This window comes from Symphodus melops, assembly GCF_947650265.1.
Source record: "Symphodus melops genome assembly, chromosome: 12".
Classification (NCBI taxonomy): Eukaryota; Metazoa; Chordata; class Actinopteri; order Labriformes; family Labridae; genus Symphodus; species Symphodus melops.
Genome location: NC_136702.1, coordinates 7,554,699 through 7,577,992, shown reverse-complemented (window position 1 = coordinate 7,577,992; position 23,294 = coordinate 7,554,699). Strand labels below are relative to the sequence as shown.

The 23,294-nt window shown below is 40.6% G+C and overlaps 4 protein-coding genes across 5 annotated transcripts; 3 read left to right on the top strand and 1 right to left on the bottom strand.

The window, feature by feature from the left end:
* The first annotated feature begins 396 nt into the window (after positions 1–396).
* asb11 (ankyrin repeat and SOCS box containing 11) lies at positions 397–2,509 on the top strand. Of its 2 annotated transcripts, none has more exons than XM_079358229.1 (7): positions 397–547; positions 916–995; positions 1,120–1,227; positions 1,418–1,568; positions 1,671–1,805; positions 2,002–2,190; positions 2,299–2,509. In XM_079358229.1, the coding sequence occupies exons 1-7, from the start codon at positions 451–453 to the stop codon at positions 2,421–2,423; spliced, it is 885 nt and encodes a 294-aa protein (XP_079214355.1). In that variant the 5' UTR covers positions 397–450; the 3' UTR covers positions 2,424–2,509. The 2 variants fall into 2 exon arrangements, with proteins under 2 accessions (XP_079214355.1, XP_079214354.1); XM_079358228.1 differs by having other exon boundaries at positions 2,296–2,509.
* Positions 2,510–4,445: 1,936 nt separating this feature from the next.
* Positions 4,446–7,378, bottom strand: LOC306833248 (gastrin-releasing peptide receptor-like; the record flags this gene model as incomplete). Its single annotated transcript, XM_079358371.1, has 3 exons — positions 4,446–5,233; positions 5,882–6,233; positions 6,966–7,378. The coding sequence occupies 3 exons, from the start codon at positions 7,376–7,378 to the stop codon at positions 4,916–4,918; spliced, it is 1,083 nt and encodes a 360-aa protein (XP_079214497.1). The 3' UTR covers positions 4,446–4,915.
* A 2,364-nt stretch (positions 7,379–9,742) lies between these two features.
* On the top strand, positions 9,743–13,490 carry LOC306833200 (lanC-like protein 3). The gene is made up of 5 exons (XM_079358313.1): positions 9,743–10,721; positions 11,188–11,311; positions 12,352–12,549; positions 12,637–12,844; positions 13,319–13,490. Exons 1-5 carry the CDS (start codon positions 10,188–10,190, stop codon positions 13,476–13,478), a joined length of 1,224 nt encoding a protein of 407 aa, XP_079214439.1. The 5' UTR covers positions 9,743–10,187; the 3' UTR covers positions 13,479–13,490.
* Positions 13,491–14,433: 943 nt separating this feature from the next.
* xk (X-linked Kx blood group (McLeod syndrome)) lies at positions 14,434–23,177 on the top strand. The gene is made up of 3 exons (XM_079357121.1): positions 14,434–14,946; positions 19,732–19,994; positions 21,103–23,177. Exons 1-3 carry the CDS (start codon positions 14,702–14,704, stop codon positions 22,026–22,028), a joined length of 1,434 nt encoding a protein of 477 aa, XP_079213247.1. The 5' UTR covers positions 14,434–14,701; the 3' UTR covers positions 22,029–23,177.
* Positions 23,178–23,294: the final 117 nt, after the last annotated feature.

The following is a 23,294-nucleotide window of genomic DNA, read 5'->3' as shown; positions in this document are numbered from 1 at the left end:
CAACTTTTAAATACAAATGTTGGATGATAAATGTATGTGGTGTTGACTTTAATCAGGAGATTTTCAATTTTACTTGATCAATATTAAATCTCTCTAAACGTGTGATAGCATCTACTGTGCTCTAAGCTCTAAACTAAGCTGCTTTCTAAACACACAAATACATGCTGTGCCATGCCATCTCTCAGAAGATGTATGCATTCACATGAATGAGGTGCATCGTAGGTACGGGCCCATCCGAATAACCATTGTTATTCACAAGCTCTGGACCAATTTCATGGGCTGGGTCACGGGTGGGCGGGGGGGGGGGGGGGGGGGGGGGCAGCAATGTGGGGGAGGTGGCCGAGGTCTGAGATAAGAGGGAGGAAGACAAACTCCAGGTCTGTCTTTCTGCTGGCCGAACACATTTTGTGGATCATCCAAGATAGCGTGCGTTGTTGATTCGTTCTCATCATGGCTGTAGTACAAACAGAAGTTTCCTTATTCACACAGCCCTGGCAGAGGCCCCTGTACATCTACGGGGGGCTCATATGCAACGCCCTGATGGCCGGTAAGTTTTTTTTCTCTTTCTTTTTGGCACTTTTAGTTATTTGTTATGTGGTGAAAGAAATAACGTGCCATACAGCTGCATTGCTATTGTGTAAACTTTCTAGCAGGTGTGATTGGGCCATATGCATATATAGTTTATTGTGATTTTACTCAGTGTTGCAGAGGAGTTGGACACTTTGCATGCAAAGATTGTTGACTATTGTTCTGAAAGTGTTGGTGTCTCCGGGTGTGATGACCCTGAAACCAGATAAACATGAATCCACATGAGGTCAAGCTAACATTACAATGGACAGAGCTTGTTTGGCCTCGAGTATATCTGTGAGTTTTCTGAGTCTGGAGACTTTGCTCATCTCAGTCCCTGTTTCTCAGACTCCTGGTCAGACAGAACTCCTCTCCATGAAGCCGCCTACCAAGGCAGACTACTACACCTGAGAAGCCTCATTTCTCAGGTAAACGCTTTAATGGGTCTCTTATTATTAATGAATTATTAAGATTGATGTATACAGTGCGTTAGTAAAGATCTTCAGAAGGAATATAGCGGATGACTGACAGTTTTATTGATGTCTCCTACAGGGTTTCCATGTGGACACACTCACCATGGACAGAGTCTCTCCTCTCCATGAAGCTTGTCTTGGCGGCCATTATGCTTGTGCCAAGTTCCTGCTAGACCATGGAGCGAATGTAAGAATGTTTTCTGCTTTATAGACTTTGAGTGTCCATTATCCCAACATGACAGATTCACTCAACTCATGTGTACTCGGATGTAAAAAGAAATTAGGTTGAAACGGTAGGTTTCTGTGTCCAATTTCTTTTCTAAGAGTTAGTTCATCAGTGAGCCTCTTTTTTTACTTTTTTCCCCCCCATCTGTCAGGCAGAGGCTGTTTCAACTGATGGTGCTACACCTCTCTTCAACTCTTGCAGCAGTGGCAGTGCTGCCTGTGTCAGACTCATTCTACAGCAAAGGGCCTCGGTCAACACTCCAGACTTGCTGACATCACCCATCCACGAAGCTGCAAAGAAAGGTGTGTACGTGTGTGCAAAGAGCAAGCAGGTGTGACTCTAAAGGTTTTGATGTTGCATGCTGCCTCAGCACAGATAATGATGCTCTTCTGCCCCTTCGTCAGGTCACAGAGAATGTCTGGAGCTGCTGCTCTCATATGGAGCTCACATCGACATTGAGATGCCAGTAATGGGGACTCCTCTGTATTCTGCCTGTGTGGCTCAGGCTGCAGACTGTGTAAGACTTCTGCTACACTCAGGTAACGTAACCTGGGAAATCTGCAGTGTCAAAAAACAATCACTAGTTCAATCAATATTAAATCATTATAATGCTCTAATTGTTGCAGTTTTGTTTTTGTTTGTTAATTTATATGGACACTCCAAAGTCACAATTATTTATGAAATCATACCAAGATGCATTGACTATAAAGTAAATCTGTTCCTGTTGATAAGTAGGGGCTGATGTTCAAAACGGGTGTGGGCGAGACAGTCCTCTGCATGCTGCCGTTCGAACTGGAGGAGCCGACGTAGTGGATCTTCTGATGGACTTCGGGGCCGATGCTTGTAGTAGGAACGTGGAGGGAAAGACACCGCAGGACTTGTCGCCTCCAAACAGTGCTATGAGAACTGTACTACAGAAAAAAGGTTTGTTGTGGACCATAACATCCACTAAATGCATGTTTATCGTATCCACATCCAACAGTTGACTCTCTGGACGGTATAACAAGTCTTCCCTCTATGTCTGCCCAGCAGGTCCCTGCACTCTATCTCAGCTCTGTCGGATATGTATCAGAAGAAGTCTGGGAAGGAGTCGACTCCACAGAGCCTCCAGCCTCTTCCTTCCTCACAGCATCAAGGACTTCCTCCTCTACCGATGAGATGGCTCCTCATTTTTCTGTCCCCCGTGTGCCACAGGTTTGGACTTAACATTTGTGCCTTCTCATCTGCAAACATCTTGGCTAAAAAAAATGTAGCCCCATTCAGAGAGAGCGACAGAGTATTCTGTTATTTTATTTTATTTTTTAACTTTTTTTTTTTTTATTACTGTTGCTATAACGTATTGTGATTGTTAGATAGACTGAAAGCTTGTGAATATTTCGGTTGTGATGGTGGGACGTTACAGTATATGATGTGTTCATACTTGATTGACACATTTTTAAAAGTTTAAAAATCTGAGCCCTTTTATATCTGTTTGGCTTTTTTCAATTTTCCAAAATGTTGTTGTTATTTTCCAGCATCATTTTACATGTAAGAAAAGTAAGTTTGATTTAGGTTGAAAAAGAGAATAAATCAGATCTCTGAAGCCCACTCCCTACCTGCTGGAGTGTAAACCTTCAAGGCCACCTCAGCTCCTAATAGCACAACTCACCTCTGTAATTGATGTTACTCTGTAATTGGTGATCAAATGATATTTTATTCTGCTCTGAGCTCATATAATATCAGCAATGTCTAAGGGATGCTAAATACTATATCAGTTTACCATTGTACACCTACATTATCTTGAACTTCTTTTCTAAAGATATTACAATGTAGAATCTTAATAATGTGTATTATTTTAGCCTCGAGAATGTGTGTAGTTTAATGTGCACATTGTTTTTAAACAACAATGACACATAAGCACATTTACTAAATTTACAGTTGAGGAAAACATTCCGGACACTCCAAGGTTAATGAACTGTTCTTTGCTTTTAGTTCATCAATTTTCCAAATACCCCCAGTCTTTGTTGTTCATCAAGCTCATCATGTAAAGCTGTGATTAAATAAGTATAAAAGTCATGAAATTCTGATGAGACCAAGCATGAAAACCCTCAGTAAATCACAAGGGGACGTTAGCTGTGTGTGTGTAATGCACTTTTTATTTGGTAAACTGAACAGATACACAAAAGACAAAACTGAGCAAGATCAGCGTTCAGGTACAACCGCTTCACAAAGGCTGAGTTAAGGACGAGTGGGTAAATGAAGTCTAAACGTCAACATGGAGATGAAACAGCAGTAAGAAAAAAAGGTTTTAATGTCTGTCAGGTGAAGAGACTGTGTGGCCCAGGGTGCCCAAGTGGATTTAACCATCAGTATTTAAATGCCATTCTCAAAGGTCACTTCATGTGAGTCTGTTTGATTTGATTCATTTTGACATTGTTCTACCTGAACAGAGTTCTGATAAGTTGTAATTGTGTGTTTGTATGTGTGGGTGTATTGATGTTAGCGAGCACATGCTGACCCTATAAAAAAATACTACTTAACCTAACGTGCTCAGTGGAAAAGGTTTTGTTACACATGGTGGGACGAGACTCATTCGTTTGGATAAGATGTTTCTTTTAGCCAGATTTTCCTTCAGGTAGAGTCTCAGAGGCTAAGTCACCTTGAAGAGAAAAAATCAGAGTGGGAAGAATGGAGGTGTGTGTACCCCTGATGTTACAGCAAACACAGTGTTAATGTGTCACCAACAAAACAGGGTGGCCAGCCCGCTGACTTCCTGACTGAACTTAGCGTTTGGTAAAAGGGTCCTTGTTCCTCATCTGGTGTGAGCCATCTCTGTGTCCTCAAAAAATACTCCCCTTCCCATCTCTGATTTATTTTCAGCCAACACTCACTGCGGTGGACACATAGACTGTTATGAACAGATGTCAACATGCTAACATTACCTGAAGGTTACAGAAAATAAATGCTTGACTGCTGCATGGACGAGCAGGGATGATGATAATCCTGTGACATATTAATATTAGTTACCATTCTATCATTTTCTTATTGGCATTAAACAAAGTGGACATCCAATAACTACTTATTGTTGAAATGTCAACATAAACCAAACATGTTAAAACTATGGTTCAATAAATGCTGTGATTTTTTTTTCTTTCTGAGAATAACCAGTTTTATAACTCAACCTGAAATTGACATGGATGGCACAGGATGGATCCAAATAAATAACAAAGACAAACTAAACACTGCAAAAATCCTGCTTATTATTTTGCATCCAATATACAGAAGAGACAACTAACACACACACAACAATCTCACAACATCTAACTGAAACATCTTCATGCACAATGTGTTACTTCATTTAGAAAACATGAACTTCTTTTGACAAACATTTTTCAGTTAGCAGTAGGTGGATCACTAAGCAGAGGTTTTGTAAGAGCTCAACTTGTTTGCAATCATGCTTATTAATCCTCAAGGTTCATCACAAAACAAATGCACAGAACAAATACAGAAACACCGAACAAGATTGGTGGTGAAAAGTTCATGACCAACATTTTAAGAAGCCATGCAGCACCTACGCACATCATGACTTCTACTGCACTACAAAAATGCTCCACGTTACAGGAGTCTTGCTGAAGAACAGGCAGCATGCAGTGTGAGAAAACACAAGCTTTCAGATGCTGGTTGTATTTGTTGTTCTTCTGCTGCTGTGACTGTACATCAATCTGTGGGAAGTGCAGCACAGCAACTGCCTGTTGAAGTGCTTTCTGAAGCTTTTGCTCATCAGGTAGAGGGCGAACGGGTTCACACAAGAGTTGGTAAAAGCCAGAATTCGAGCAAACACGCTGGCAATGAAGTGGCCTAGGGAAGTGTCCACCTGGTCGTAATGGTAGGAGCGGTGCAGGTAGATCACATGACTGGGCAGCCAGCAGACAGCAAACATGCCGACAAACACCAGCACCGTTTTAGCCACTCGCTGTCTGGACTTGATCTGCGAACAGGACAGTAAGAGACCATGTTGACATGCTTTGTTGTCTTCAACAATTTAAAGTTTACAATTCCAGCTTTTCTTTCTGCCTACAGTGCCTGCCTGTCGGTAACATTAAATCAGTTCGAATGGTGTGAAACATTTTTATCGATCACTGTCATTTTCATCACTGTATTATAAGTAAAACTAGCCAACATCTTTTTGATGAATTGCTAATCGTTGGAATGATCCATTATCCATAACAATGCTGATTACAATGGTATTCCTTTAACTCATAAATATAACCCCTTATGTGCTAAACTAAAACTTTTCCGTTGTTATCAGCTCTATTATGTGTTTATTTCAAAAGTAAAAATGTTAGTTGTTGAATGAAGTACAGGTTCCAAATGAAAAAGCTCCTGTGAGGAACTTTGCATTTGCATTCATTTTGGACCCCCATTTACCTTGATGCTAATCCCGCAGTTTTAAAATTATAATATTTAAGTTGTAAATCTTGTGGCTGATAATGTAGTGGCTGATTTGCTTTGGTAGGGCATACAGGAGCATCAATAGTGTTATCAAGATTCAATTGGTTCAGTGAAACACTTATTCTTTCACACAAAATAAGCATTCATATTTAAAAAAAATAAAATAGAAATTCTCCACACTCACCTGTCTCTGGAAGTGCAGCTGACCTTCAGCAGGCATTTCTGCAGAGCTCCTGATAAGGCTGAGAGCCATGAAGCAGTAGTACACAGATATCACGAACAGCGGGACAATGTAGAAGATGAGGAAGGAGGCTGTTGAGTGGATTTTAGGATGCAGCTCCCCAGCGTGTGGGTAGGGTGCACAGGTCACAAACGTCTCGTTGTTGTGGCTGGTGGTGAAGGTGTGCAGGTCAGAGAAAATGGCCTCAGGAATAGCCAGAGTCACAGACAGCAGCCAGATGGTTCCAGCTCGAAAACAAACACTGAGCTTAGCGTTGGATTTATGGCTGTCCAGTGGTTTGACTATGGCTTTGTACCTGAGAGAGGAGACAACTGTGGAGCAACGAATTTTGGCAATTTGCTTTTTTCAATATGAGGACAAGATAATAACCTGATAATAATAACTGATAACCTCAATTTACTTAACTGTACATTCAATCAAAGATATTTAAACAACGTCACATAATGTAATGTACTGAGGCAGATTAAATGTATCCCACTAATCAAATATAAGATTATTCCTCCTAGTCTCACTGTAGAGTTTATCACTGTTCAGCACCAAATAGACTTCATTTGGAGTTTGGCATCTCATCCAAATCACCTGTTGATCATAGCTTCTCAATCTGTTTAGCTACTGACCTCTGAAAGTGAAGGAAACGTATAGTTTGTTCATTTCTTTACACATTTCTGTTTATGTGCCTTCAGAATTCTGTTGTGAACAGATTATCACCTTGATTTCTTCTTGAGAGACCTCTGTTTAAGATGACTTTCACACAACCATTCCCATACACAATATGAGCATAGGATATTCATGGCCAGATCAAAGTCAGAGAGGGAGAACAAGAAGGAGAGGATTATGAGGTCAGTGAAAAAAATAAATGTAAGTATTAAGTATTTCGAGGAAATACGAAGTGTTGTAAGGAAAAGTAAAATGTATTGCGAGGAAATGCACAATTGGAGCTTTAAAAAACAAAAACAAAAAAAACAACACTTGTGGAAAACAATTAGGGGAAGTGAGACACATTTGAGCATGCCTGCGTGAGCAGTACCTGTCAGCGGAGAGAGCGGTGAGAGTGAACACAGACACTCCCACCGAGGTGAGCTGGATGAACGGGATCAGTTTGCATCCCACCCGGCCGAAGAGCCACTCGTCCACCAGGTATCGGCTGGCGTCCACAGGGGCGCAGGTCACCAGCAGGAGCAAGTCCCCCAGTGCCAGACTGGACAGGAACAAGTTTGGCACTGTCCGCATGGACTTCACCAGCAGACACGTCTTCATCAAAGTGACATTTCCCACCAGACCCACCACGATGATTGTTCCGTAGACTGCTGCGATCCCGATCCCAGGGAACCAGATGTTGTATTCATGTTGCTCTCCGATGGAGTCTAAAAATACTCTGGAAACATTTCGAACCACTCCCCTGCTTTCCCCTGTAGTAATGAGGGAATCCTTCAGAGACATTGCAGCCTTCAGGGGGAGGAATGTGGTGATAACAGGGGGGTCTTGGTCTTTTTATGAACGACATGCCCCCCTGCTTTCGCGTGCGTCATTTTTCGAGCCACAAGCTGAATGCTGTCGCCATTTGGATAAAAACAATGCCTGCAGAGGATTGATTGTTCATGATCTACTCTTTATTTATAATTATTAGTTCAATTACATGACACATTATCTGTATCTCGACATTAACTTTGCTGTTCCAGAGGGAGATGTGGTTTTTTTTGCAGTAATGTAAAGAAAATAGAAAAAATAGAAACGTGCACATAACCTCAGGCATAAAAAAACCCCACATACAACAGGAAACATAAATACAAGTACATCAAGTGATAACAGGACATTAAGAATATGTAAAAATATATATATATATATATATATATATATATATATATATATATATATATATATAAAAATAATCGTCTGTCTGTCTGTTTCTCTGTCTAGTTTGGGAAAAAAACTGTTCATAAAACTTTTCCTCTGATTATCAGTCCACACATTTTAAACAAGATGTGGTAAAGAGTTGTCTGATGTATCAAACAGGACTAAATGGGCCCAAATCATTTTCAATATAAATGCAAATGTCTGTTTCCTGTACCAAGGCAGTCCACAAAACAGATACAAATGTTGTTCCTCCAGTTCGACTCAAACCATTTTTAATGTACTTCAAACCCAAGTTCATTAGCTGCAGAGTTGTATTGATACAGAGATGTATTCCTCTCCAAACTGTTTATTGATTGGGAGGAAAACCACCATCAAAGAAAAATGGCTGCTCGGTCTTAAATAATGCTTTCATGTGAACATACTGAATTCTCTCCTTGCTTCTTCAAGTAATTATCACATGAACCAAGTGGAACCAAATCATGTATTTTTTTCCACTGCCACTGCATCCATTTCTATTCTTCCTTGATGTTGAATCGACATCCGCATCACCTCTCTCTCCATCTATTAGACTGTGTCGTATCATCTCAAAATGAATTCACAGAAAATACTTTTTGTGATATATTTTTTGTGATCAGAAATGAAATTAGTTTTATAATCATCAAATTGTGTTTCTCCCAAAGCTGTTATCTGTTTGGCATTCATGGTCTGCTTCATCTCTTTGAAGCGATAAGAAAAAAAAAACTCTTTTTAATTTGAAATTAGATTCAAAGCTTTGCTCACACAATTTCAACACCGATAACCTTTTGGCTCTCTTTGAGTGGCAGGCAGAATGATAGAGATGAGGAAAAAAACACGAGGTACGAAAATGATACCTTTCTGAAATGTTGTAATGCTTTTGGGATTAACTACCCTGCACAAAGTGATGTGTGTGAAACAACAAAAGAAATATGTATTGGCTGCCACTTCATAGAAAATCATCTGTTGAGGGCACATTAAAAACAGGATCCGATGCAGATCAGTATCAAGTGTTTATTTCTTTTTAGATGATGTGGAGGATTTTATCTGTATACAAATTAACATGTTCTCTTGACTCTCAATGTAGAGTAAAACAAAGGGAATTTTACAAAGTAAATGTTATACAAAGAAGTATATGCAAAATAAAGCAAACAACAAAGAACATCCCTAAGGTATAAGGTCCATTATTCACTTCAATTTTGGGTTTATTATTCTCAGTACCAGGTTAGGCTTTGTTTGGGTTGCCCTCAAGTAGACAAACTGATTTTGTTTATTGGGTTAATCTTTGTGCGTTGTGTTTTAGAAATGTCAATATTTCCTTTAAAAGTAAGATATGAAATCTCAAACTACAAAGTCAATTTAGCTGCTGAATGAATGTAGTGGGATTAAAACTAAGTATTCGTAATATGTACTATGTACTATGAGCAGGCTATAAGTTCAAAAAGAAACGACAAATACATTTACACACATTTAGTCAATTCCCCATGTTATTTCTTACCTGTTTATTTTGGAAAAAAACACCCAAAACATTTAGCCACTTTATCACAGCCTTCAGCACCATAGACAGCAGCCAGCTGACCAGTGGTTTTTGTCGCCACCTGGTGATGATCGCATATAATTACAGTTATACTAATTCCTGCTCATTATTGATTTATGAATTTTGCAAGTTCGGTATTTGTGATGAGGCAAGCAACCAATGAAGCTAGCCAAAGAGGTCTATAGTAAGCTGTCCGAAGGAAGTGATGCGTTTAAAACATCCTTAAGTAGCCTAACTTCAATTACTCTCAGTCCCTCCTTTAATGAATAGCCGAGATAAAAAAAAAAAACCTTTATTTAATGAATTCGACAGTTAAAGTTAGTCTAAACTTGTTTTTGCCGAGCCTATACTATTATTTGCTTTTATAATAGGCCTACTTTAAAATCCGTCTGTTCTTTAATCTGCAATGGTTAATTGTCTCTAATCTTAATTGAAATGGGATTAATGTATTTATAGGCCGATGGACAAGTTGTGGACCCACACCTACATAAGGGTAAAGTAAGTTTTTTTTTTTTTTAATAGGCTATATATTTATTTTGGAATTCTGGACTTCCTTTCTATAATATCGAGCCGAAATACTTCCTCCATCTCTGGCTGTCACGAGTCATTAAAGGTGAAGTAGAGCAGGTCCCTGAAGGCAGCCAGGCCGATGTTCCCATCAGCCAATATGAGACTGAACCATCATTCCCGGCAACCAATCAGCTGATGACTGACGCGATTGGATGAGCAATCAAAAAAATTGGTGCCTCTCGCATCCTTGGATAACTTGGGAAGTCTAACCCTAGATCTGACTTCTTAGTGAGGGTTGGACGTTTTGCTGTTCTTGTCGTCTGTTAATTGGTTATGGAAAACAATCGCTGCTTCGCCAACCGTTTCTCTGACTACAAAGGTGCCTTGCTCGCGGGCCAGGACGCGCAGGTCGTCGTGCCCGCCATCGTTGCGACGGTCGATAAAGTCCTGAAACGGGTTCCCATCGATATCACAGAGTGCGATGGGGGGCTGTACGATGGCCCGGCAGGGGTGGCTTACATGCTGTATCATGTCAGTGAGTGTCCGCTGTTTTCCGAACACAGGGAGGTTTACCTGAAGACTGCCAAGCAAATCATTGACGTGTCGGTCAGATCCGTGGACGCAGAGCCGGACAAAAACATGCGCGCTGCCTTCCTGCTCGGAGGGGCGGGGATCTATGCTGTGGCCGCTATGATATACAAATCCATGGGCTTGGCTGATTTCGTTAGGCCGTTAAACAAATTTCGTAACCTGTGGGAGGTGTGTGCTCCCATCAATTTTCTGGAGTGTGGCTCAGATGAGCTGTTTGTTGGTCGGGCTGGATACCTGTGTGCCGTACTGGTCCTCAAACAGAAGCTGGGTATAGAGGTAACGTCCTCACAACACTATTGTGCGCACACACATTTTCATATTACAAAAGGACTATAACTCCTTAGTACTAACAGGTCTCAAATAGTTTGTAGTCCTAATGTGGGGGGGGGGGACAATGTAACATTGAAGGTGCTGTTAATCCAAAACAATTATATGATGTTTTAACATGCTATATTCTAAGGAATTTTCTAATGAATATTTTGTTTTTGAAACCATTAGGATTTTAAAGTTTTCCAGTTATCAAAATAGTTTAGAAAAATGTTCTTATGATTGACTGTTTGCTCTCTAAAACCGGGCATTTACTTTTTCTAAATTACGATAGGTAGAAAATCAAGTGACTATATCTCCATATAACATATTAGCATGTTAGTCTTTAACCACAGATCTTATTAACCTATAATAATTGTATGCAGAAAGGTGTGGATGGGTCCTGTGTCCATGATGCTCTCTTTGTATTCTGCAGATTCTGAGTAAGGATCAAATCAAATCAATTTGTCAGGCCATCATTGATTCAGGAAAACAGTACGCCCGGAAGAAGAGAAAGCCTTTTCCTCTCATGTACTCGTACTATGGGACCGAGTATCTTGGTAAGAACACAAGAATTGATCAGAGTTCATTTGGTGATACAGAAGTTGGTCATCCCCTTGTATGCGTCTAATGTGTCTGTGTTTGCAACATTTTAAAGTCAAGTTAAAATGAACTTTTATGTGAGTGTCAATCATCCCTTCAGAACTGCTGGCTCTTGAAGGCTCTTCTCCTAACTCACAATGCTTGTTATCCAAGATCACAGAAGACACATGTTAACATGTATAAAGCTATCTTTCCTTTCCTTGATTGCACCAGATGACCAGATGTCAGGGTGGGAGACCCTCAGTAAATTTCAGACCAACACAGAGTTCATAGTAAGCATAGCCTCGCTGGCTGCCTTTGCATGGACATGTCAAGAACTGTGAGGATGACAAGGCGATAAAATGGAATGACACATTCTTAAACTGCAAATAAATACATTTTTGAGGAAACACCTGATTGAAGATACTAATGCATAAGAGTTAACCCATTCTCAATAAAATCAGGTCGAGAGGGGTTTCATGTAATTTGCAGAAACAACAATGATCTGAGAAAGAAAAAGAGGGAATTCACAGACACTGACGAGAGCTGTGTTTCCCCTGCATGTGCCCAGCATTATTAGGAGAGAATCTACACAGAATACTGCATGAAATGCTATATTTTTATTTTGAACCGTCTTCAGATACTGGGAGGCTTATTCACTCTACATTTCAAACAGTTTGTGTTTGATGCTCATCATGTGTCTTTTGATCTGATCCATATCCTGACAAAGTGGTGTTAGGTTTTTAAAAATACAATCATGTCATCATGTGCAGCCTACTAAAATAGATGATGCAACTTTATTGCTAAAGAAACAAATTAATCACAAGTATGCACATATGGTGGGCTTCAGTTAAAAAGATAAGATGCAACAACAAAAAAATACAAGTCCTCCATGAATTCAGATTTTTTATGCTTGTATTCTTTGGTTGTGTTTGTGTGCCTGGCATGGTGCGTCCCTGCATGCCTGGTTGGGTGGTTGTGTGTATGAGCCCCTCACATCCCTCCACCTTCCTGTCAGGTGCCGCTCACGGCCTCTCATCAGTGCTGCAGATGCTGCTGAGCTACCAGGACATGCTCAGCGGGGCAGAGAAGGACCTGGTGTGGCAGAGCGTTGATTTCCTCATGAACCAGGAGCAGAACTGTAACTGGCCCGCAGAGCTGGGTGCCATCATTGAGCGAGAGAACGAACTGGTGCACTGGTGCCACGGAGCCCCAGGTACACACATCACCATGATCTTGCTCATGTATTCTTCCATAAGGTCTTTTTGCCTCATTCAATTTCTGTCTCAATGCTCTTACACAGGTGTTGCATATCTCTTTGCCAAAGCCTACCTGATCAACAAGAAACCGCAGTATCTCGACACCTGTATCCGCTGTGGAGAGCTTGTGTGGCAGAAAGGTCTGCTTAAGAAGGGACCTGGGATTTGTCATGGAGTGGCAGGCAGTGCTTACGTCTTCCTCTTGCTTTATCGGCTCACTGGCAACTCAAAATACATCTACCGAGCTCAGAAGTAAGAAATCCCTACATAAAGGTCAAATGTTTGAGTAGACTATAGATTTAATTTGGGCTACACCAGCTGTGTCTGACAGAGAAAGTTAGAGATTCATCTGTGCCAGCAGTAAGTTTCCCTGAACAGAACTATGTAATTGAAGGATAAAAAAACAAACCAAATATTATGTCTGTGATGTAGTTAAGGTTTATAAACAACTTCACACATTTTCTTCAAATTTATACAAAAAGTGAACCGAAAAATCTCTATGGCAACCAATGTCCCGGAGACTCACAATCACAGACACGCTTGAGTGGTTTGCAGAAAAAAACATTTAAAGAATATTGAGTCTGAGGACGTTTTGAGTCCGTCTTTAATCGCCTATAGCTCGTATCTGTATGTTATTACAGTACAGCTTAATTTTTCACATCAGCTGCAATCATCTCTCTTGAAATGTCAGTTTCTGTTAACTCTGTTCTTCTTTCTTCTCTAAAGGTTTGCAGAGTTCCTCTTCACTGAGGAGTTTAAGGCAGGTTCCCGTTCAGTGACTAGTGTCTACAGTCTGTTTGAAGGCCTGTCTGGAACTATTTGTTTCCTGGTCGACCTCCTGCAGCCAGACCAGTCGGAATTCCCTCTGTTTAGTGTCTTTGTGTGAAGGGATGGATTTGGATTTAGTGTCTGTGTTAAGGGATGGATTTGGATTTTGAAAAAACAATACTGCTAAAGCTGAGGTCCAACTGACAGATACTGAAAAAAATTATTATTACAATAGGTTATTATTTATTTTATTCTGTGTGTCTATTTTTATGGACTTACCCACATAGTTTAGGTTACATCATGTACTGTATAGCAGTGGTCCAGATGTTTGTGTATTTGATGTTTCTAAACTGTGTTTTATATATATATATATTGTGACTTTTACCTTGTGCGACAACAACTGAGTGTTAAAGAGGGTGGAGACGGGAGGATTTCTTCACACTGATGTCATGTTGTGGCCTTACAAATAAAACGCAAGCATTGTGATTTGGTCACAACTCTCATTTAGAAGCAAATTAAACTTGAAATGTTTGGGCAGCATGTTTTGTCATGTGGCTTAAGTTAAAAGAGCTGTGAATAGTAAATAGAAAACAGTGCATAGCAGTTTCCCAATGCTCATTGCGCCAATTGTGGAACATTAGCACATAAGCTGTGTGCGTGTGTTGTTTCTTCTTTTGCAGTTTGAGCTGAATAATCATTGTTGTTTTAAATAAAGTGTCCTGAGAAAACAAATAATGTTTTTCACTGTTTGGAGCACCTGGCTTAGAAATTAACAGTCAATCTGATTTATGTGAAAACAGTGTAATTCAAACATAAACACCACTTTCACTGTATGTTTTTGTTTATGTTGTGCCTTCTAAATTAAATTGTTTTTCTTAAAAAAAAAAATTGCAACGGAGGGACTATATGATGACAAAATACTTACACAAAGTAGGCAATCTGTAATTTTTCATGGAAAAAGAAGAAGAACATCCTTTAGATAAAAAGATTTGTTTCTAATGTTAGCATTCGTAAGAATTCATTTTAGTGTGTGTGTGTGTGTGTGTGGGGGGGGGGGGGGGGGGTGGGGGGGGCAAGAAAGGGGGAAGGAAGGAGAAACGAGTTACAACTCCACCTGGAGCGCCCCCTACAGTCTCTCTTCGGAACAACACATGGCGTTGAAGACCTCCTGCCTGCCTCTAAATCGCAGACGAGCTGCAGCGGCGGCAGCGGCATGATCCGGACACAACGGGGTTCCCGCTCCACCGGGTGACGGGACCGACTGACCGCCCGCTCGGTGGACACGTTATGGACGAGCGGACCTCAAAGAGCCGCAGTCCCCAGATGGCGGAGTAAGTGAGGATGCGACTCCCCAGTTCCATCTTTGTGTCGGTGTCTCTGTTCACGGCCGAGACCACGGCGGCGCTGTACCTCAGCACCACGTACCGCTCAGCTGGAGACCAGATCTGGCAGGTGCTCACGCTCCTCTTCACGCTGGTACCGTCCGTGCTCGTGCAGCTGACCCTCACCTTCATCCACCGGGACCTGAGCAGAGACAGACCGCTCATACTGCTGCTGCACATTCTGCAGCTCGGACCCATCGTCAGGTCAGTGCTGGCTTGTTTATGTTTCTCCTCTCAGCTGGATCACACGGTGAAACGCCTGTTATTATCCACAGGTGTCGTGTCCACGGAGGATTTTCCTCTCTAAAACATGTCCAGCCCGTCTGACCATAAGCTGCTTAGGGCTGGTTTGATTGAATTCACGAGATACATGTTGTTGTTTTCATGTTGCTCTTGGCGCGGTGTCTCCTCTGGCTGGCTGCTGACACACTGCTGCGTCGCAATGTATGCATGTTGTGAAAAAGACAGATCAATGTCAGAGCACTGATTATTGACATGTTCCAAATCCCCCCACAGCTCTGTGTCACACAGTGCTCCGCCAACATCACTTTCATTAAGACCCCCTCCATCTCCCACTTTGATCTTCTTTAGGCCATGATCTCACAGGCCAAGCTGTCTCTGATTTATTCATGACTGCTCCGTCGTAAACAATCTATTAAATCACCAACATAAAAACGTTTCACAGTGTCTGTTTTATGCTGTTGGTATAGAAGATCTTTTAACAATAATAGGCCGGGTCTCTCTCTCAGTGTAAGCCCCGGACTGACCTGACTGGACCATCTGTTTTTGCTGTATGAATGTGAGCCTAATCCTGCATGCAGAAAGAAAGCCTGTCTACTGTACACGCAGGAAGAGTATGCTCCAAATATCACAAACATACAAATACACAGAGGTCAGACTGTGGGGGGAAAAAAAGCTTGTGTTTTATTTATTTATTTTATACAGAAAGTATGGCTGAAACAATAACTTGGTCAATTCACTGATTCCCAGGAAAAGTAGGTTGTATAATTTCTGCAGTGGTTTTATCATTGACAATAATAGTCAGATTCTCAGATCTGTTTTTCTTTGTCTTAAGTCATGGGAGGCATATAAAATATCTTTGGCATCATGCAGTTGAACAAAACAAGCTATGTGAAAACATCCTCGGCTCATAAAACAGATGTAATGGAAGACAAAGGGGAGAGTTAATAATTAAACAACTGTTCATATTGGTTTAAATGGAAACTCATCCCAGTTGCATTCTACCTATCTATCTATCTATCTATCTATCTATCTATCTATCTATCTATCTATCTATCTATCTATCTATCTCTCTATCTATCTATCTATCTATCTATCTATCTATCTATCTATCTATCTATCTATCTCTCTATCTATCTATCTATCTATCTATCTATCTATCTATCTATCTATCTATCTATCTATCTATCTATCTATCTATCTATCTATCTATCTATCTAGCTATCTCTCTATCTCTCTATCTCTCCATCTATCCATCTATCCATCTATCCATCCATCATCTAAATTGTCACGTTTCTTTCTAAGGCTAATAAACAACATGACAGGGTGCAAGGTGAAAAAAGAAAACGAAGAACAAAACAGAGACAGAAACATCGAAAACATATCACAAAAATGTCTTAATGCATTGCAATGACACTGTTGTCTTTCTTGTGTTTATCTGCCTTTATTAAACTGTAAACAATGTTGATTCAATACTCATTATTTAATCCTATTTTATTTAAGAGGTACAGAAGCTCATTTTGAAGCAAAAAGGTTTGATTGTTGATTGTTGATGTTGTATTGATTCAATGTGATGTTTTTTTTCTTCCCGTAGGTGAATTGATAAGTCAGCCAGCAGTTAATTACAGTGTTTGATTTCTTAAGGTTTTTCAACTGAGTAAATTATAAATCACTCAAAGGATCCAGCTCCTCAGGTGTCAAGCTGTCTCTGCTTTTTGTCTGTTGGAGATCATTAATCCTTCATTTTCTTTTGTTTGTGAATAACAAAGTAGCTCTGAAACTAAACCTTAGGTTCTGGTTCTGTATTTTCACACATTTTTAAAGAAGTTATATTGTTTCAAAAATAAGCAAATCAACAGGAAAGCAAGAAAGTGCTGTGAAGAAATACTGATGATGAAATAACTGATAGCTACAAACATAACTGCACTTTCGGCTCGTCACTGTTCATCGAGCATCAGCTTGTGAACCATGACAGTGAAGTAAGAGTCTATTTTATTTGTAGAAACTTCCACTTCCTCTCCCAAGCACGTTGAACCCGGGCCATGGCCCCTGTGAGTCCGGGCCTGCTGGGCCCTGTTTCCCCTCGAGTGTGTTCAGATGATTACTGTTCAGACATCTGTCCTCCATGAAGAGCAGATCTAAGAATAGCACGAGTCGCTGCCGGCTCCTTATCTCTGACAACACAACCAGAGAGGGGAAGGTCCGTCTCTGTACCGCCAACAGCACAGCAAAACTTCCTCTACCCCAAAACTCCACTTCTTACTTGTCATAAACATTCCTTATCACTTTAACGGCGATGACTCTGCTGTCTGTTGGGCAATAAACACTCATCAATTTTATTTCCTCTAATTCCAGCTTCCTGTTTTCTACTCAGTAGATATTTTAAAGTCTCCTTTTAGATGTCTTTGAGTTTGTGTGATCATGTATTTTTAGTTTGATAAAATATGCTTAACTCAAGGTCCTCTGACTCGTTTCTTACAGTCTACTTCAGAATGTCTCTTTCCTTTTAGCAGCTTCCCCTGTGCATAGAAATAAAGAATGATTGTTAGCAGTTTGATATTTGACTTTCGAAGAGAAAGTCCTTTCATTGAAGATTTCTTATGTTTGTGGTTAAACATCTTTATCCCTGATATTTTGTCTTAGCTACTTGGAGAGAAATGTGAACAAACGGCGACAAAGTCTGTGAGTGAATGTTTTCTAACATTGAAATAATTAGACTGATGGGCCATTAAGTTTAAGTTGACTTGCCACCCAGCATTTTGTATTTTTTAAAAGGGATGTAAAGATTAATTGTGATTTATCGCTTTCAAGGGGTCAAGATTCACATCGGTACTCTGAAAAATGAATCTGTATAATATGGTGAGCGTCAGCAGCTGTAGAGCAAGATATTAAAATTGAGGACGAAACCGGCGTCTTTTAAAGGAGGTGTGCAAGCATTTTGGCTTCTCCAAGACAGAAAATGAAAGAGGCGAGAAGATAACAGACGAGACAAAAACTGTGTGTAAAGAAATACAAGAAGACGGGGAACCACACAAATAGCACTAAAAAACACGATGCAGCATTGAAAAAAACATTAAAAGGCCAAACCACACCGAAAAGAGGATTTGCATCCCCTAAAGGAATCTTTCTCAGTCATCATTTGTCTTTATAGTCTTACTTTGAAAAATAAGTCATGAGAGAATCACATCATGAAACCAGTGAAGTGAATCATATCGTGAGTTACATCCCTATGTTTATGGTCATTTTTGAAGTGCAGTTACAGTTTGACTACTTTGTTTAAAACTGATATATTTGTCACCAGCGATTGAAGGTTAAAACATGCACAGGCTAAAGGAAAACAAGTCGGACATTCAGGCCATTAACTATATCAGAACTTACCACTCCCCCAAAAGACACTTGCGTTACGTGGTCTAACTACGATGAAGTGTTTTAACACACACACTGGCATCCTGTTTTTGTTCTTATTCAGGATATTGTGTTTACATGTTCATATCCCAGTATAGTCTGTCTGTACCAAAAACTGAAGATCAGAAGGGTTGATCAGAAGTTAACATGCCACATTATGCCTCTCTTGTTTCTCGTGTCCCTCAGGGAACATATTTAGGTTTCTCAAATAAGTAATAGGGTTTTTAATCTCCACTGCTCCCAGTGACTATTTCTTTTTTTTCTAGTTTAACTTCTTAAAATCTGCTCACACACTCAACTTTTTCTGCTTTGTTTATTTCTACTTAAGTATTTTAATCAGGTCAGTGATGTGTTCAGTGTGTGTGTGCCTCTTCAGTGTAGTTCAGGCTGGTAAAAGTCTCTCAGCACCCCTGTGGTTTAAATCCTCTTGCCTTGCTGTTTTATTGGCGCTGTGTAACGGTGCTGCTATTCCAACACAGACCTCTGGCCCTGCGCCCACACTCAGCACTTCACTGATTTACTAACTCGCTGAAATGACCGACTGTTAGTGTAGCATCTCTTTGGACATTCATAATAACATAGAGCTTAATGCTGGTGAACATGCATCACCTCTGATCTAACTAGAATCCTAAGGCATATTGAGGAGATGCATGTCAGGGCTCTGGTTACACCCAGAGACAATTAGTCAGTTAAAAACATCACATGTGAAACATTTTTACCAAACAGTCAATAGCTAAAATAATTTATCAAGCAACATGTGCTATTTTTAAATAGTTTTCTCTCTTTTTTTCCCACCCCTACCAACTCCTCAAATTACTCTCAGGCTTTTCTTTGTTGTAAGATGTGATGAACATTATTACATTAGGCACATACACATATCTATACATAAAAAAACAATAGATAGCAACCAATAGATTCTATACTATCTAGAGCTATACAGTATATATAACGGAAATAAAAGTACAATATGTGTGTGTAGTGGATGGAAGTATAAAACTAAATAATAAAGCACCCCCCTGGTATAGATCTATGAAAACTGTATAATAGCACAGTGTGGGGTACATGCAAGTGATTACATGCTGTTATTTTTTGGACAGAAGTATTTACAAAATTGATAATATTCCTATCAGCCTTCTACATACAAGACATCTGCTAGTTAGCATGGTGATTTTGAAATTGCAGCATGCTTTACGTCATTGCATATATGAGTTGTCTGTTATTAATGTTTCTGTGTTTACATGGAGCCTGAGTAATGAAAGGAAAATAAGTTAATAATGGAAGGTCTCACCAGATGTATCTACAGCATTAAATGGCCTCTGATTGCAGTCTGCTGCTGTGTTTCAGGTGTCTGGAGGCGTTTTGTATTTATGGCAGCGTGGGCCGTGTGGAGGAGCCTTATGTCAGCATCACCAGGAAGAAGCAGATGCCTCGTGGGGGGCAGTCTGAGGAGGTGGAACGACAGGTGGGGCAGGCGGAGGGGAAACTGTTTACACACCGAGCAGCCTTCGCCCGCACCTCTGTCATTCAGGCCTTCCTGGGATCTGCCCCCCAACTCACCCTGCAGCTCTACATCTGTGTCCTGCAACAGGGGGTCTCCATTGGGAGAGGTGAGGCCTTTTAGTGCACGGGACACTTTGATTTTTCACATGTAGGCTGTCACCAGTCAACTGCTCCTCTCTAGTGTGGGCTGATCAGCTGAGTGCCATATTGGAAATAAGAGGATGGTGTTTTCATGAGTCAAAGTGGTGTTATGTAACCGCCTCTCTGCCAGTTGGTGCAGATCTGGAGTCGGGCTGTCCAACTCTTTATGTGTGTGTGGGAGAGAGATTTAGTAAAGGTTCAAACAAAGTCAAGAAAGGACATCTGGTCGTCCAATTGGGACAAAATAAAAGACGATATAAATACACAGTTCTTTATTTCCCCGGCTTCTGGCCGTCTGACACTTCTATTTCACGCTTAGTGATTTAACAGCCTCGTTGGATGAATGAGAGCTTCAGGGCCTGACAAGAGATGTTTGCATTTTTCTACCCTGTGTTACTTCATGAGTCAGCTGCATTATTGAACATTTCAATAGTTTGTATTTGCAGTGAATATTCCTACATTTTGCACTGACATTTTGAACATGCTCAGTGATTTATTTCCTGGAGTAGACAACATGAGGAAAGGAACAAATTGACTGAAATAACTGATCCATGTGATTGACTCAGACTCAAAGATTGATTTTTTTGTTTAAATCAGCACTGTTGTTTTAAACCCATTAGTTTGTGTATTTGTCACCTGTCGTTTATCTTACATAACCTAAATCATATGCGGATTTATATAACGTGTTGGCTATAGCGACATGGGGAGAGAGCTTGCAAAAAAGTTGATCTCATACATTATAATGTATATCGAACATTTGTTTTATAAATATTTGGAGGGGGTTTTGACAAACAGACTCACAATGAAAGGGTCAAAGGAGGGTTTTAGGTAAATTCATTTTTAAATTGAAAAAGATAGTTTAGTTACTTTTTTCTTCAACTTAACATTTTTTACTTCACTGAACATAATAAGAAGTCAGCGTGGAAGGTCGGAGTTTATGCTGGTGACGTACATTCAGGTGAGAAAAACAGACAGAAATGGTTTCACCTCAAACAGTTTTTCTTTACAGATTTAAATCAGTAATCCTTCAAGTTTTAGTGTCTGTTTATTTCTCTGTCTTTTTCTTACCACCAGGCACACTGATGGTGATCTCTATGCTGTCCATTGTGTATGGAGCTCTGAGGTGCAACATCCTGGCTATTAAGATCAAATACGATGACTACGAAGTGGACGTTCGGCCCATGGCTTATCTGTGCATCTTCCTGTGGAGAAGCTTTGAAATTGCCTCTCGCGTGGTGGTTCTGGTTCTGTTTAGCTCTGTGCTGCAGCTCTGGATCCTGCCTGTGGTTCTGCTGAACTTCCTTGTCTTCTTCCTCTACCCTTGGATCCTGTTCTGGAAGAGCCACTCACCGTTCCCAGAGAACATAGAAAAAACTTTGACCAGAGTTGGAACCACCATCGTGCTCTGCCTGCTCACCTTCCTCTACGCCGGCATCAACATGTTCTGCTGGTCGGCCGTGCAGGTGAAACTCAACGACCCAGACCTTATCAATAAGTCCCAGAACTGTTATCGTATGGCTGTGTACTACATGCTACGCTTTGTGGAGAACGCCTCCTTGCTTTTGCTGTGGTACATCTACAAAACAGACTTCTACAAGTTCATCTGCGCACCGCTGCTTGTGCTGCAGCTGCTGGTCGCCTATGCCATCGGCATCTTCTTCATGCTGGTCTTCTATCAGTTCTGTCACCCGTGTCGGAGGCTCTTCTCCTCCAGCATGACCCAAGGCTTGTGGAACTGCTCCTCTCTGCTCTGCCTCATGTGCACCTCTTCCTCGCCTCAGAGACGGCCCATGGACAAGTCTGCCCTGGATTCCCCGAAAAAAGAGCCAGGTACCGAGGATGCGCACGACACAGCCAGCGACACCACAGAAGACATTCCAAACGACACAACGTACGATATGCTGAATGATACAGTCTGTGACAGTCCCAATGAAATGGCCAATAATATAGAAGGTGGAGTGAACGGTGACATTATCCACAGTGTATCCTGCAATGCTTAATGCATCACAAAAGTTTGACGTGCCATTCAGAGGAGCGACTCTGATATCTTATCATCTCCTTTTAAGTGCCACATATATCCCTCTGTGAGTTGAGTTTACACTTTCATTTATCAATCTCAACTCGTCTTTTCGGCTTGTGTCTCCTGCTCCATCATGAAATGTGTCCTTAAGTGGCGATCCGGCTGCAGCCTGCATCTTGTTAGTAAAAACTGCAGAGGTGGTGCTCATGGTTGCCGTCAATCACTCTATCTAAACCTCTCATTGTGCAGCCTTTAGATCAAACACAAACACATTTTCGCCACCTTTTAAGTCTCGAGTTTTCGTGACTGTTTCCACCTATATGCTGCATCACTGATTACACAGAGCCATGCTTCTGAATTGATTGTATTTACTATATCTCTTTGGCATGGAGGTGTGCATGTGTTAGGCCTCAAATGAGCTATTAATCTGCAAGGGGTAAGAGTGTTTCATACAGGGGTTTTTTTCTGGGAACCCCCCCTTTAGTTTTATGGCTGCGAGCAATCAGCTTTTTTACTCCTCGATAAGAGCTTTATCATAAAAACGTGCTGCTTCTGTGATGTATTTGTGCTTGAGTCCAGTTGTTGAATCACACATTGTTAAAGAGCCCTATGAATCACCAAACACGTTACTGTAAAGCACACATTTCCCAGCGTCCCGTTTTTGCACGTTTAAAAAAGGATTTTAGTGACTTTGGCACACCTGTCGAGCAGCTGCAGTGATGGGAAGTCCTTAACCGGATGTATTACCATTTTTTCTAACACATTTTTGTTGTGTCTTTAAGTCTCTGTCTCTTTTGTTAGACTATTTACACACAAAAATTAATATCTCATCAAAAAAAGTTTAAAATTCTACAACCTTTGACGTGTGAGCCAGAATGTCAGTGTTTTTTGTTTATTTTTGCACTAAGTCCTTTTTGTAATGTATCTGCAGAGGGGTGTTGACCACAGGTATCAGACGAGTGCTCCTTATGTCTGTTTTAAAAAAAAGAATGAAAGAGTAGAACAACTTTTCAAGCAAAAAAAAAAAAAAAAGCTATTGTACACATTCTCATACAGAGCGTGATAAAATGCATCTAAGTGATAAAATCCTACTTCAGAATCTAAATAAATTTATATTTATATGTGAAAACTGTTGGCAGTTTTTATGTTTGCAACTGTTCTTACGAGCTTCCTGTGCTGACCTCTAGTGGACAAAAGACAAAACTGCCATTCTACATTGACTCAGTCTGATTCATTGATCTCATTC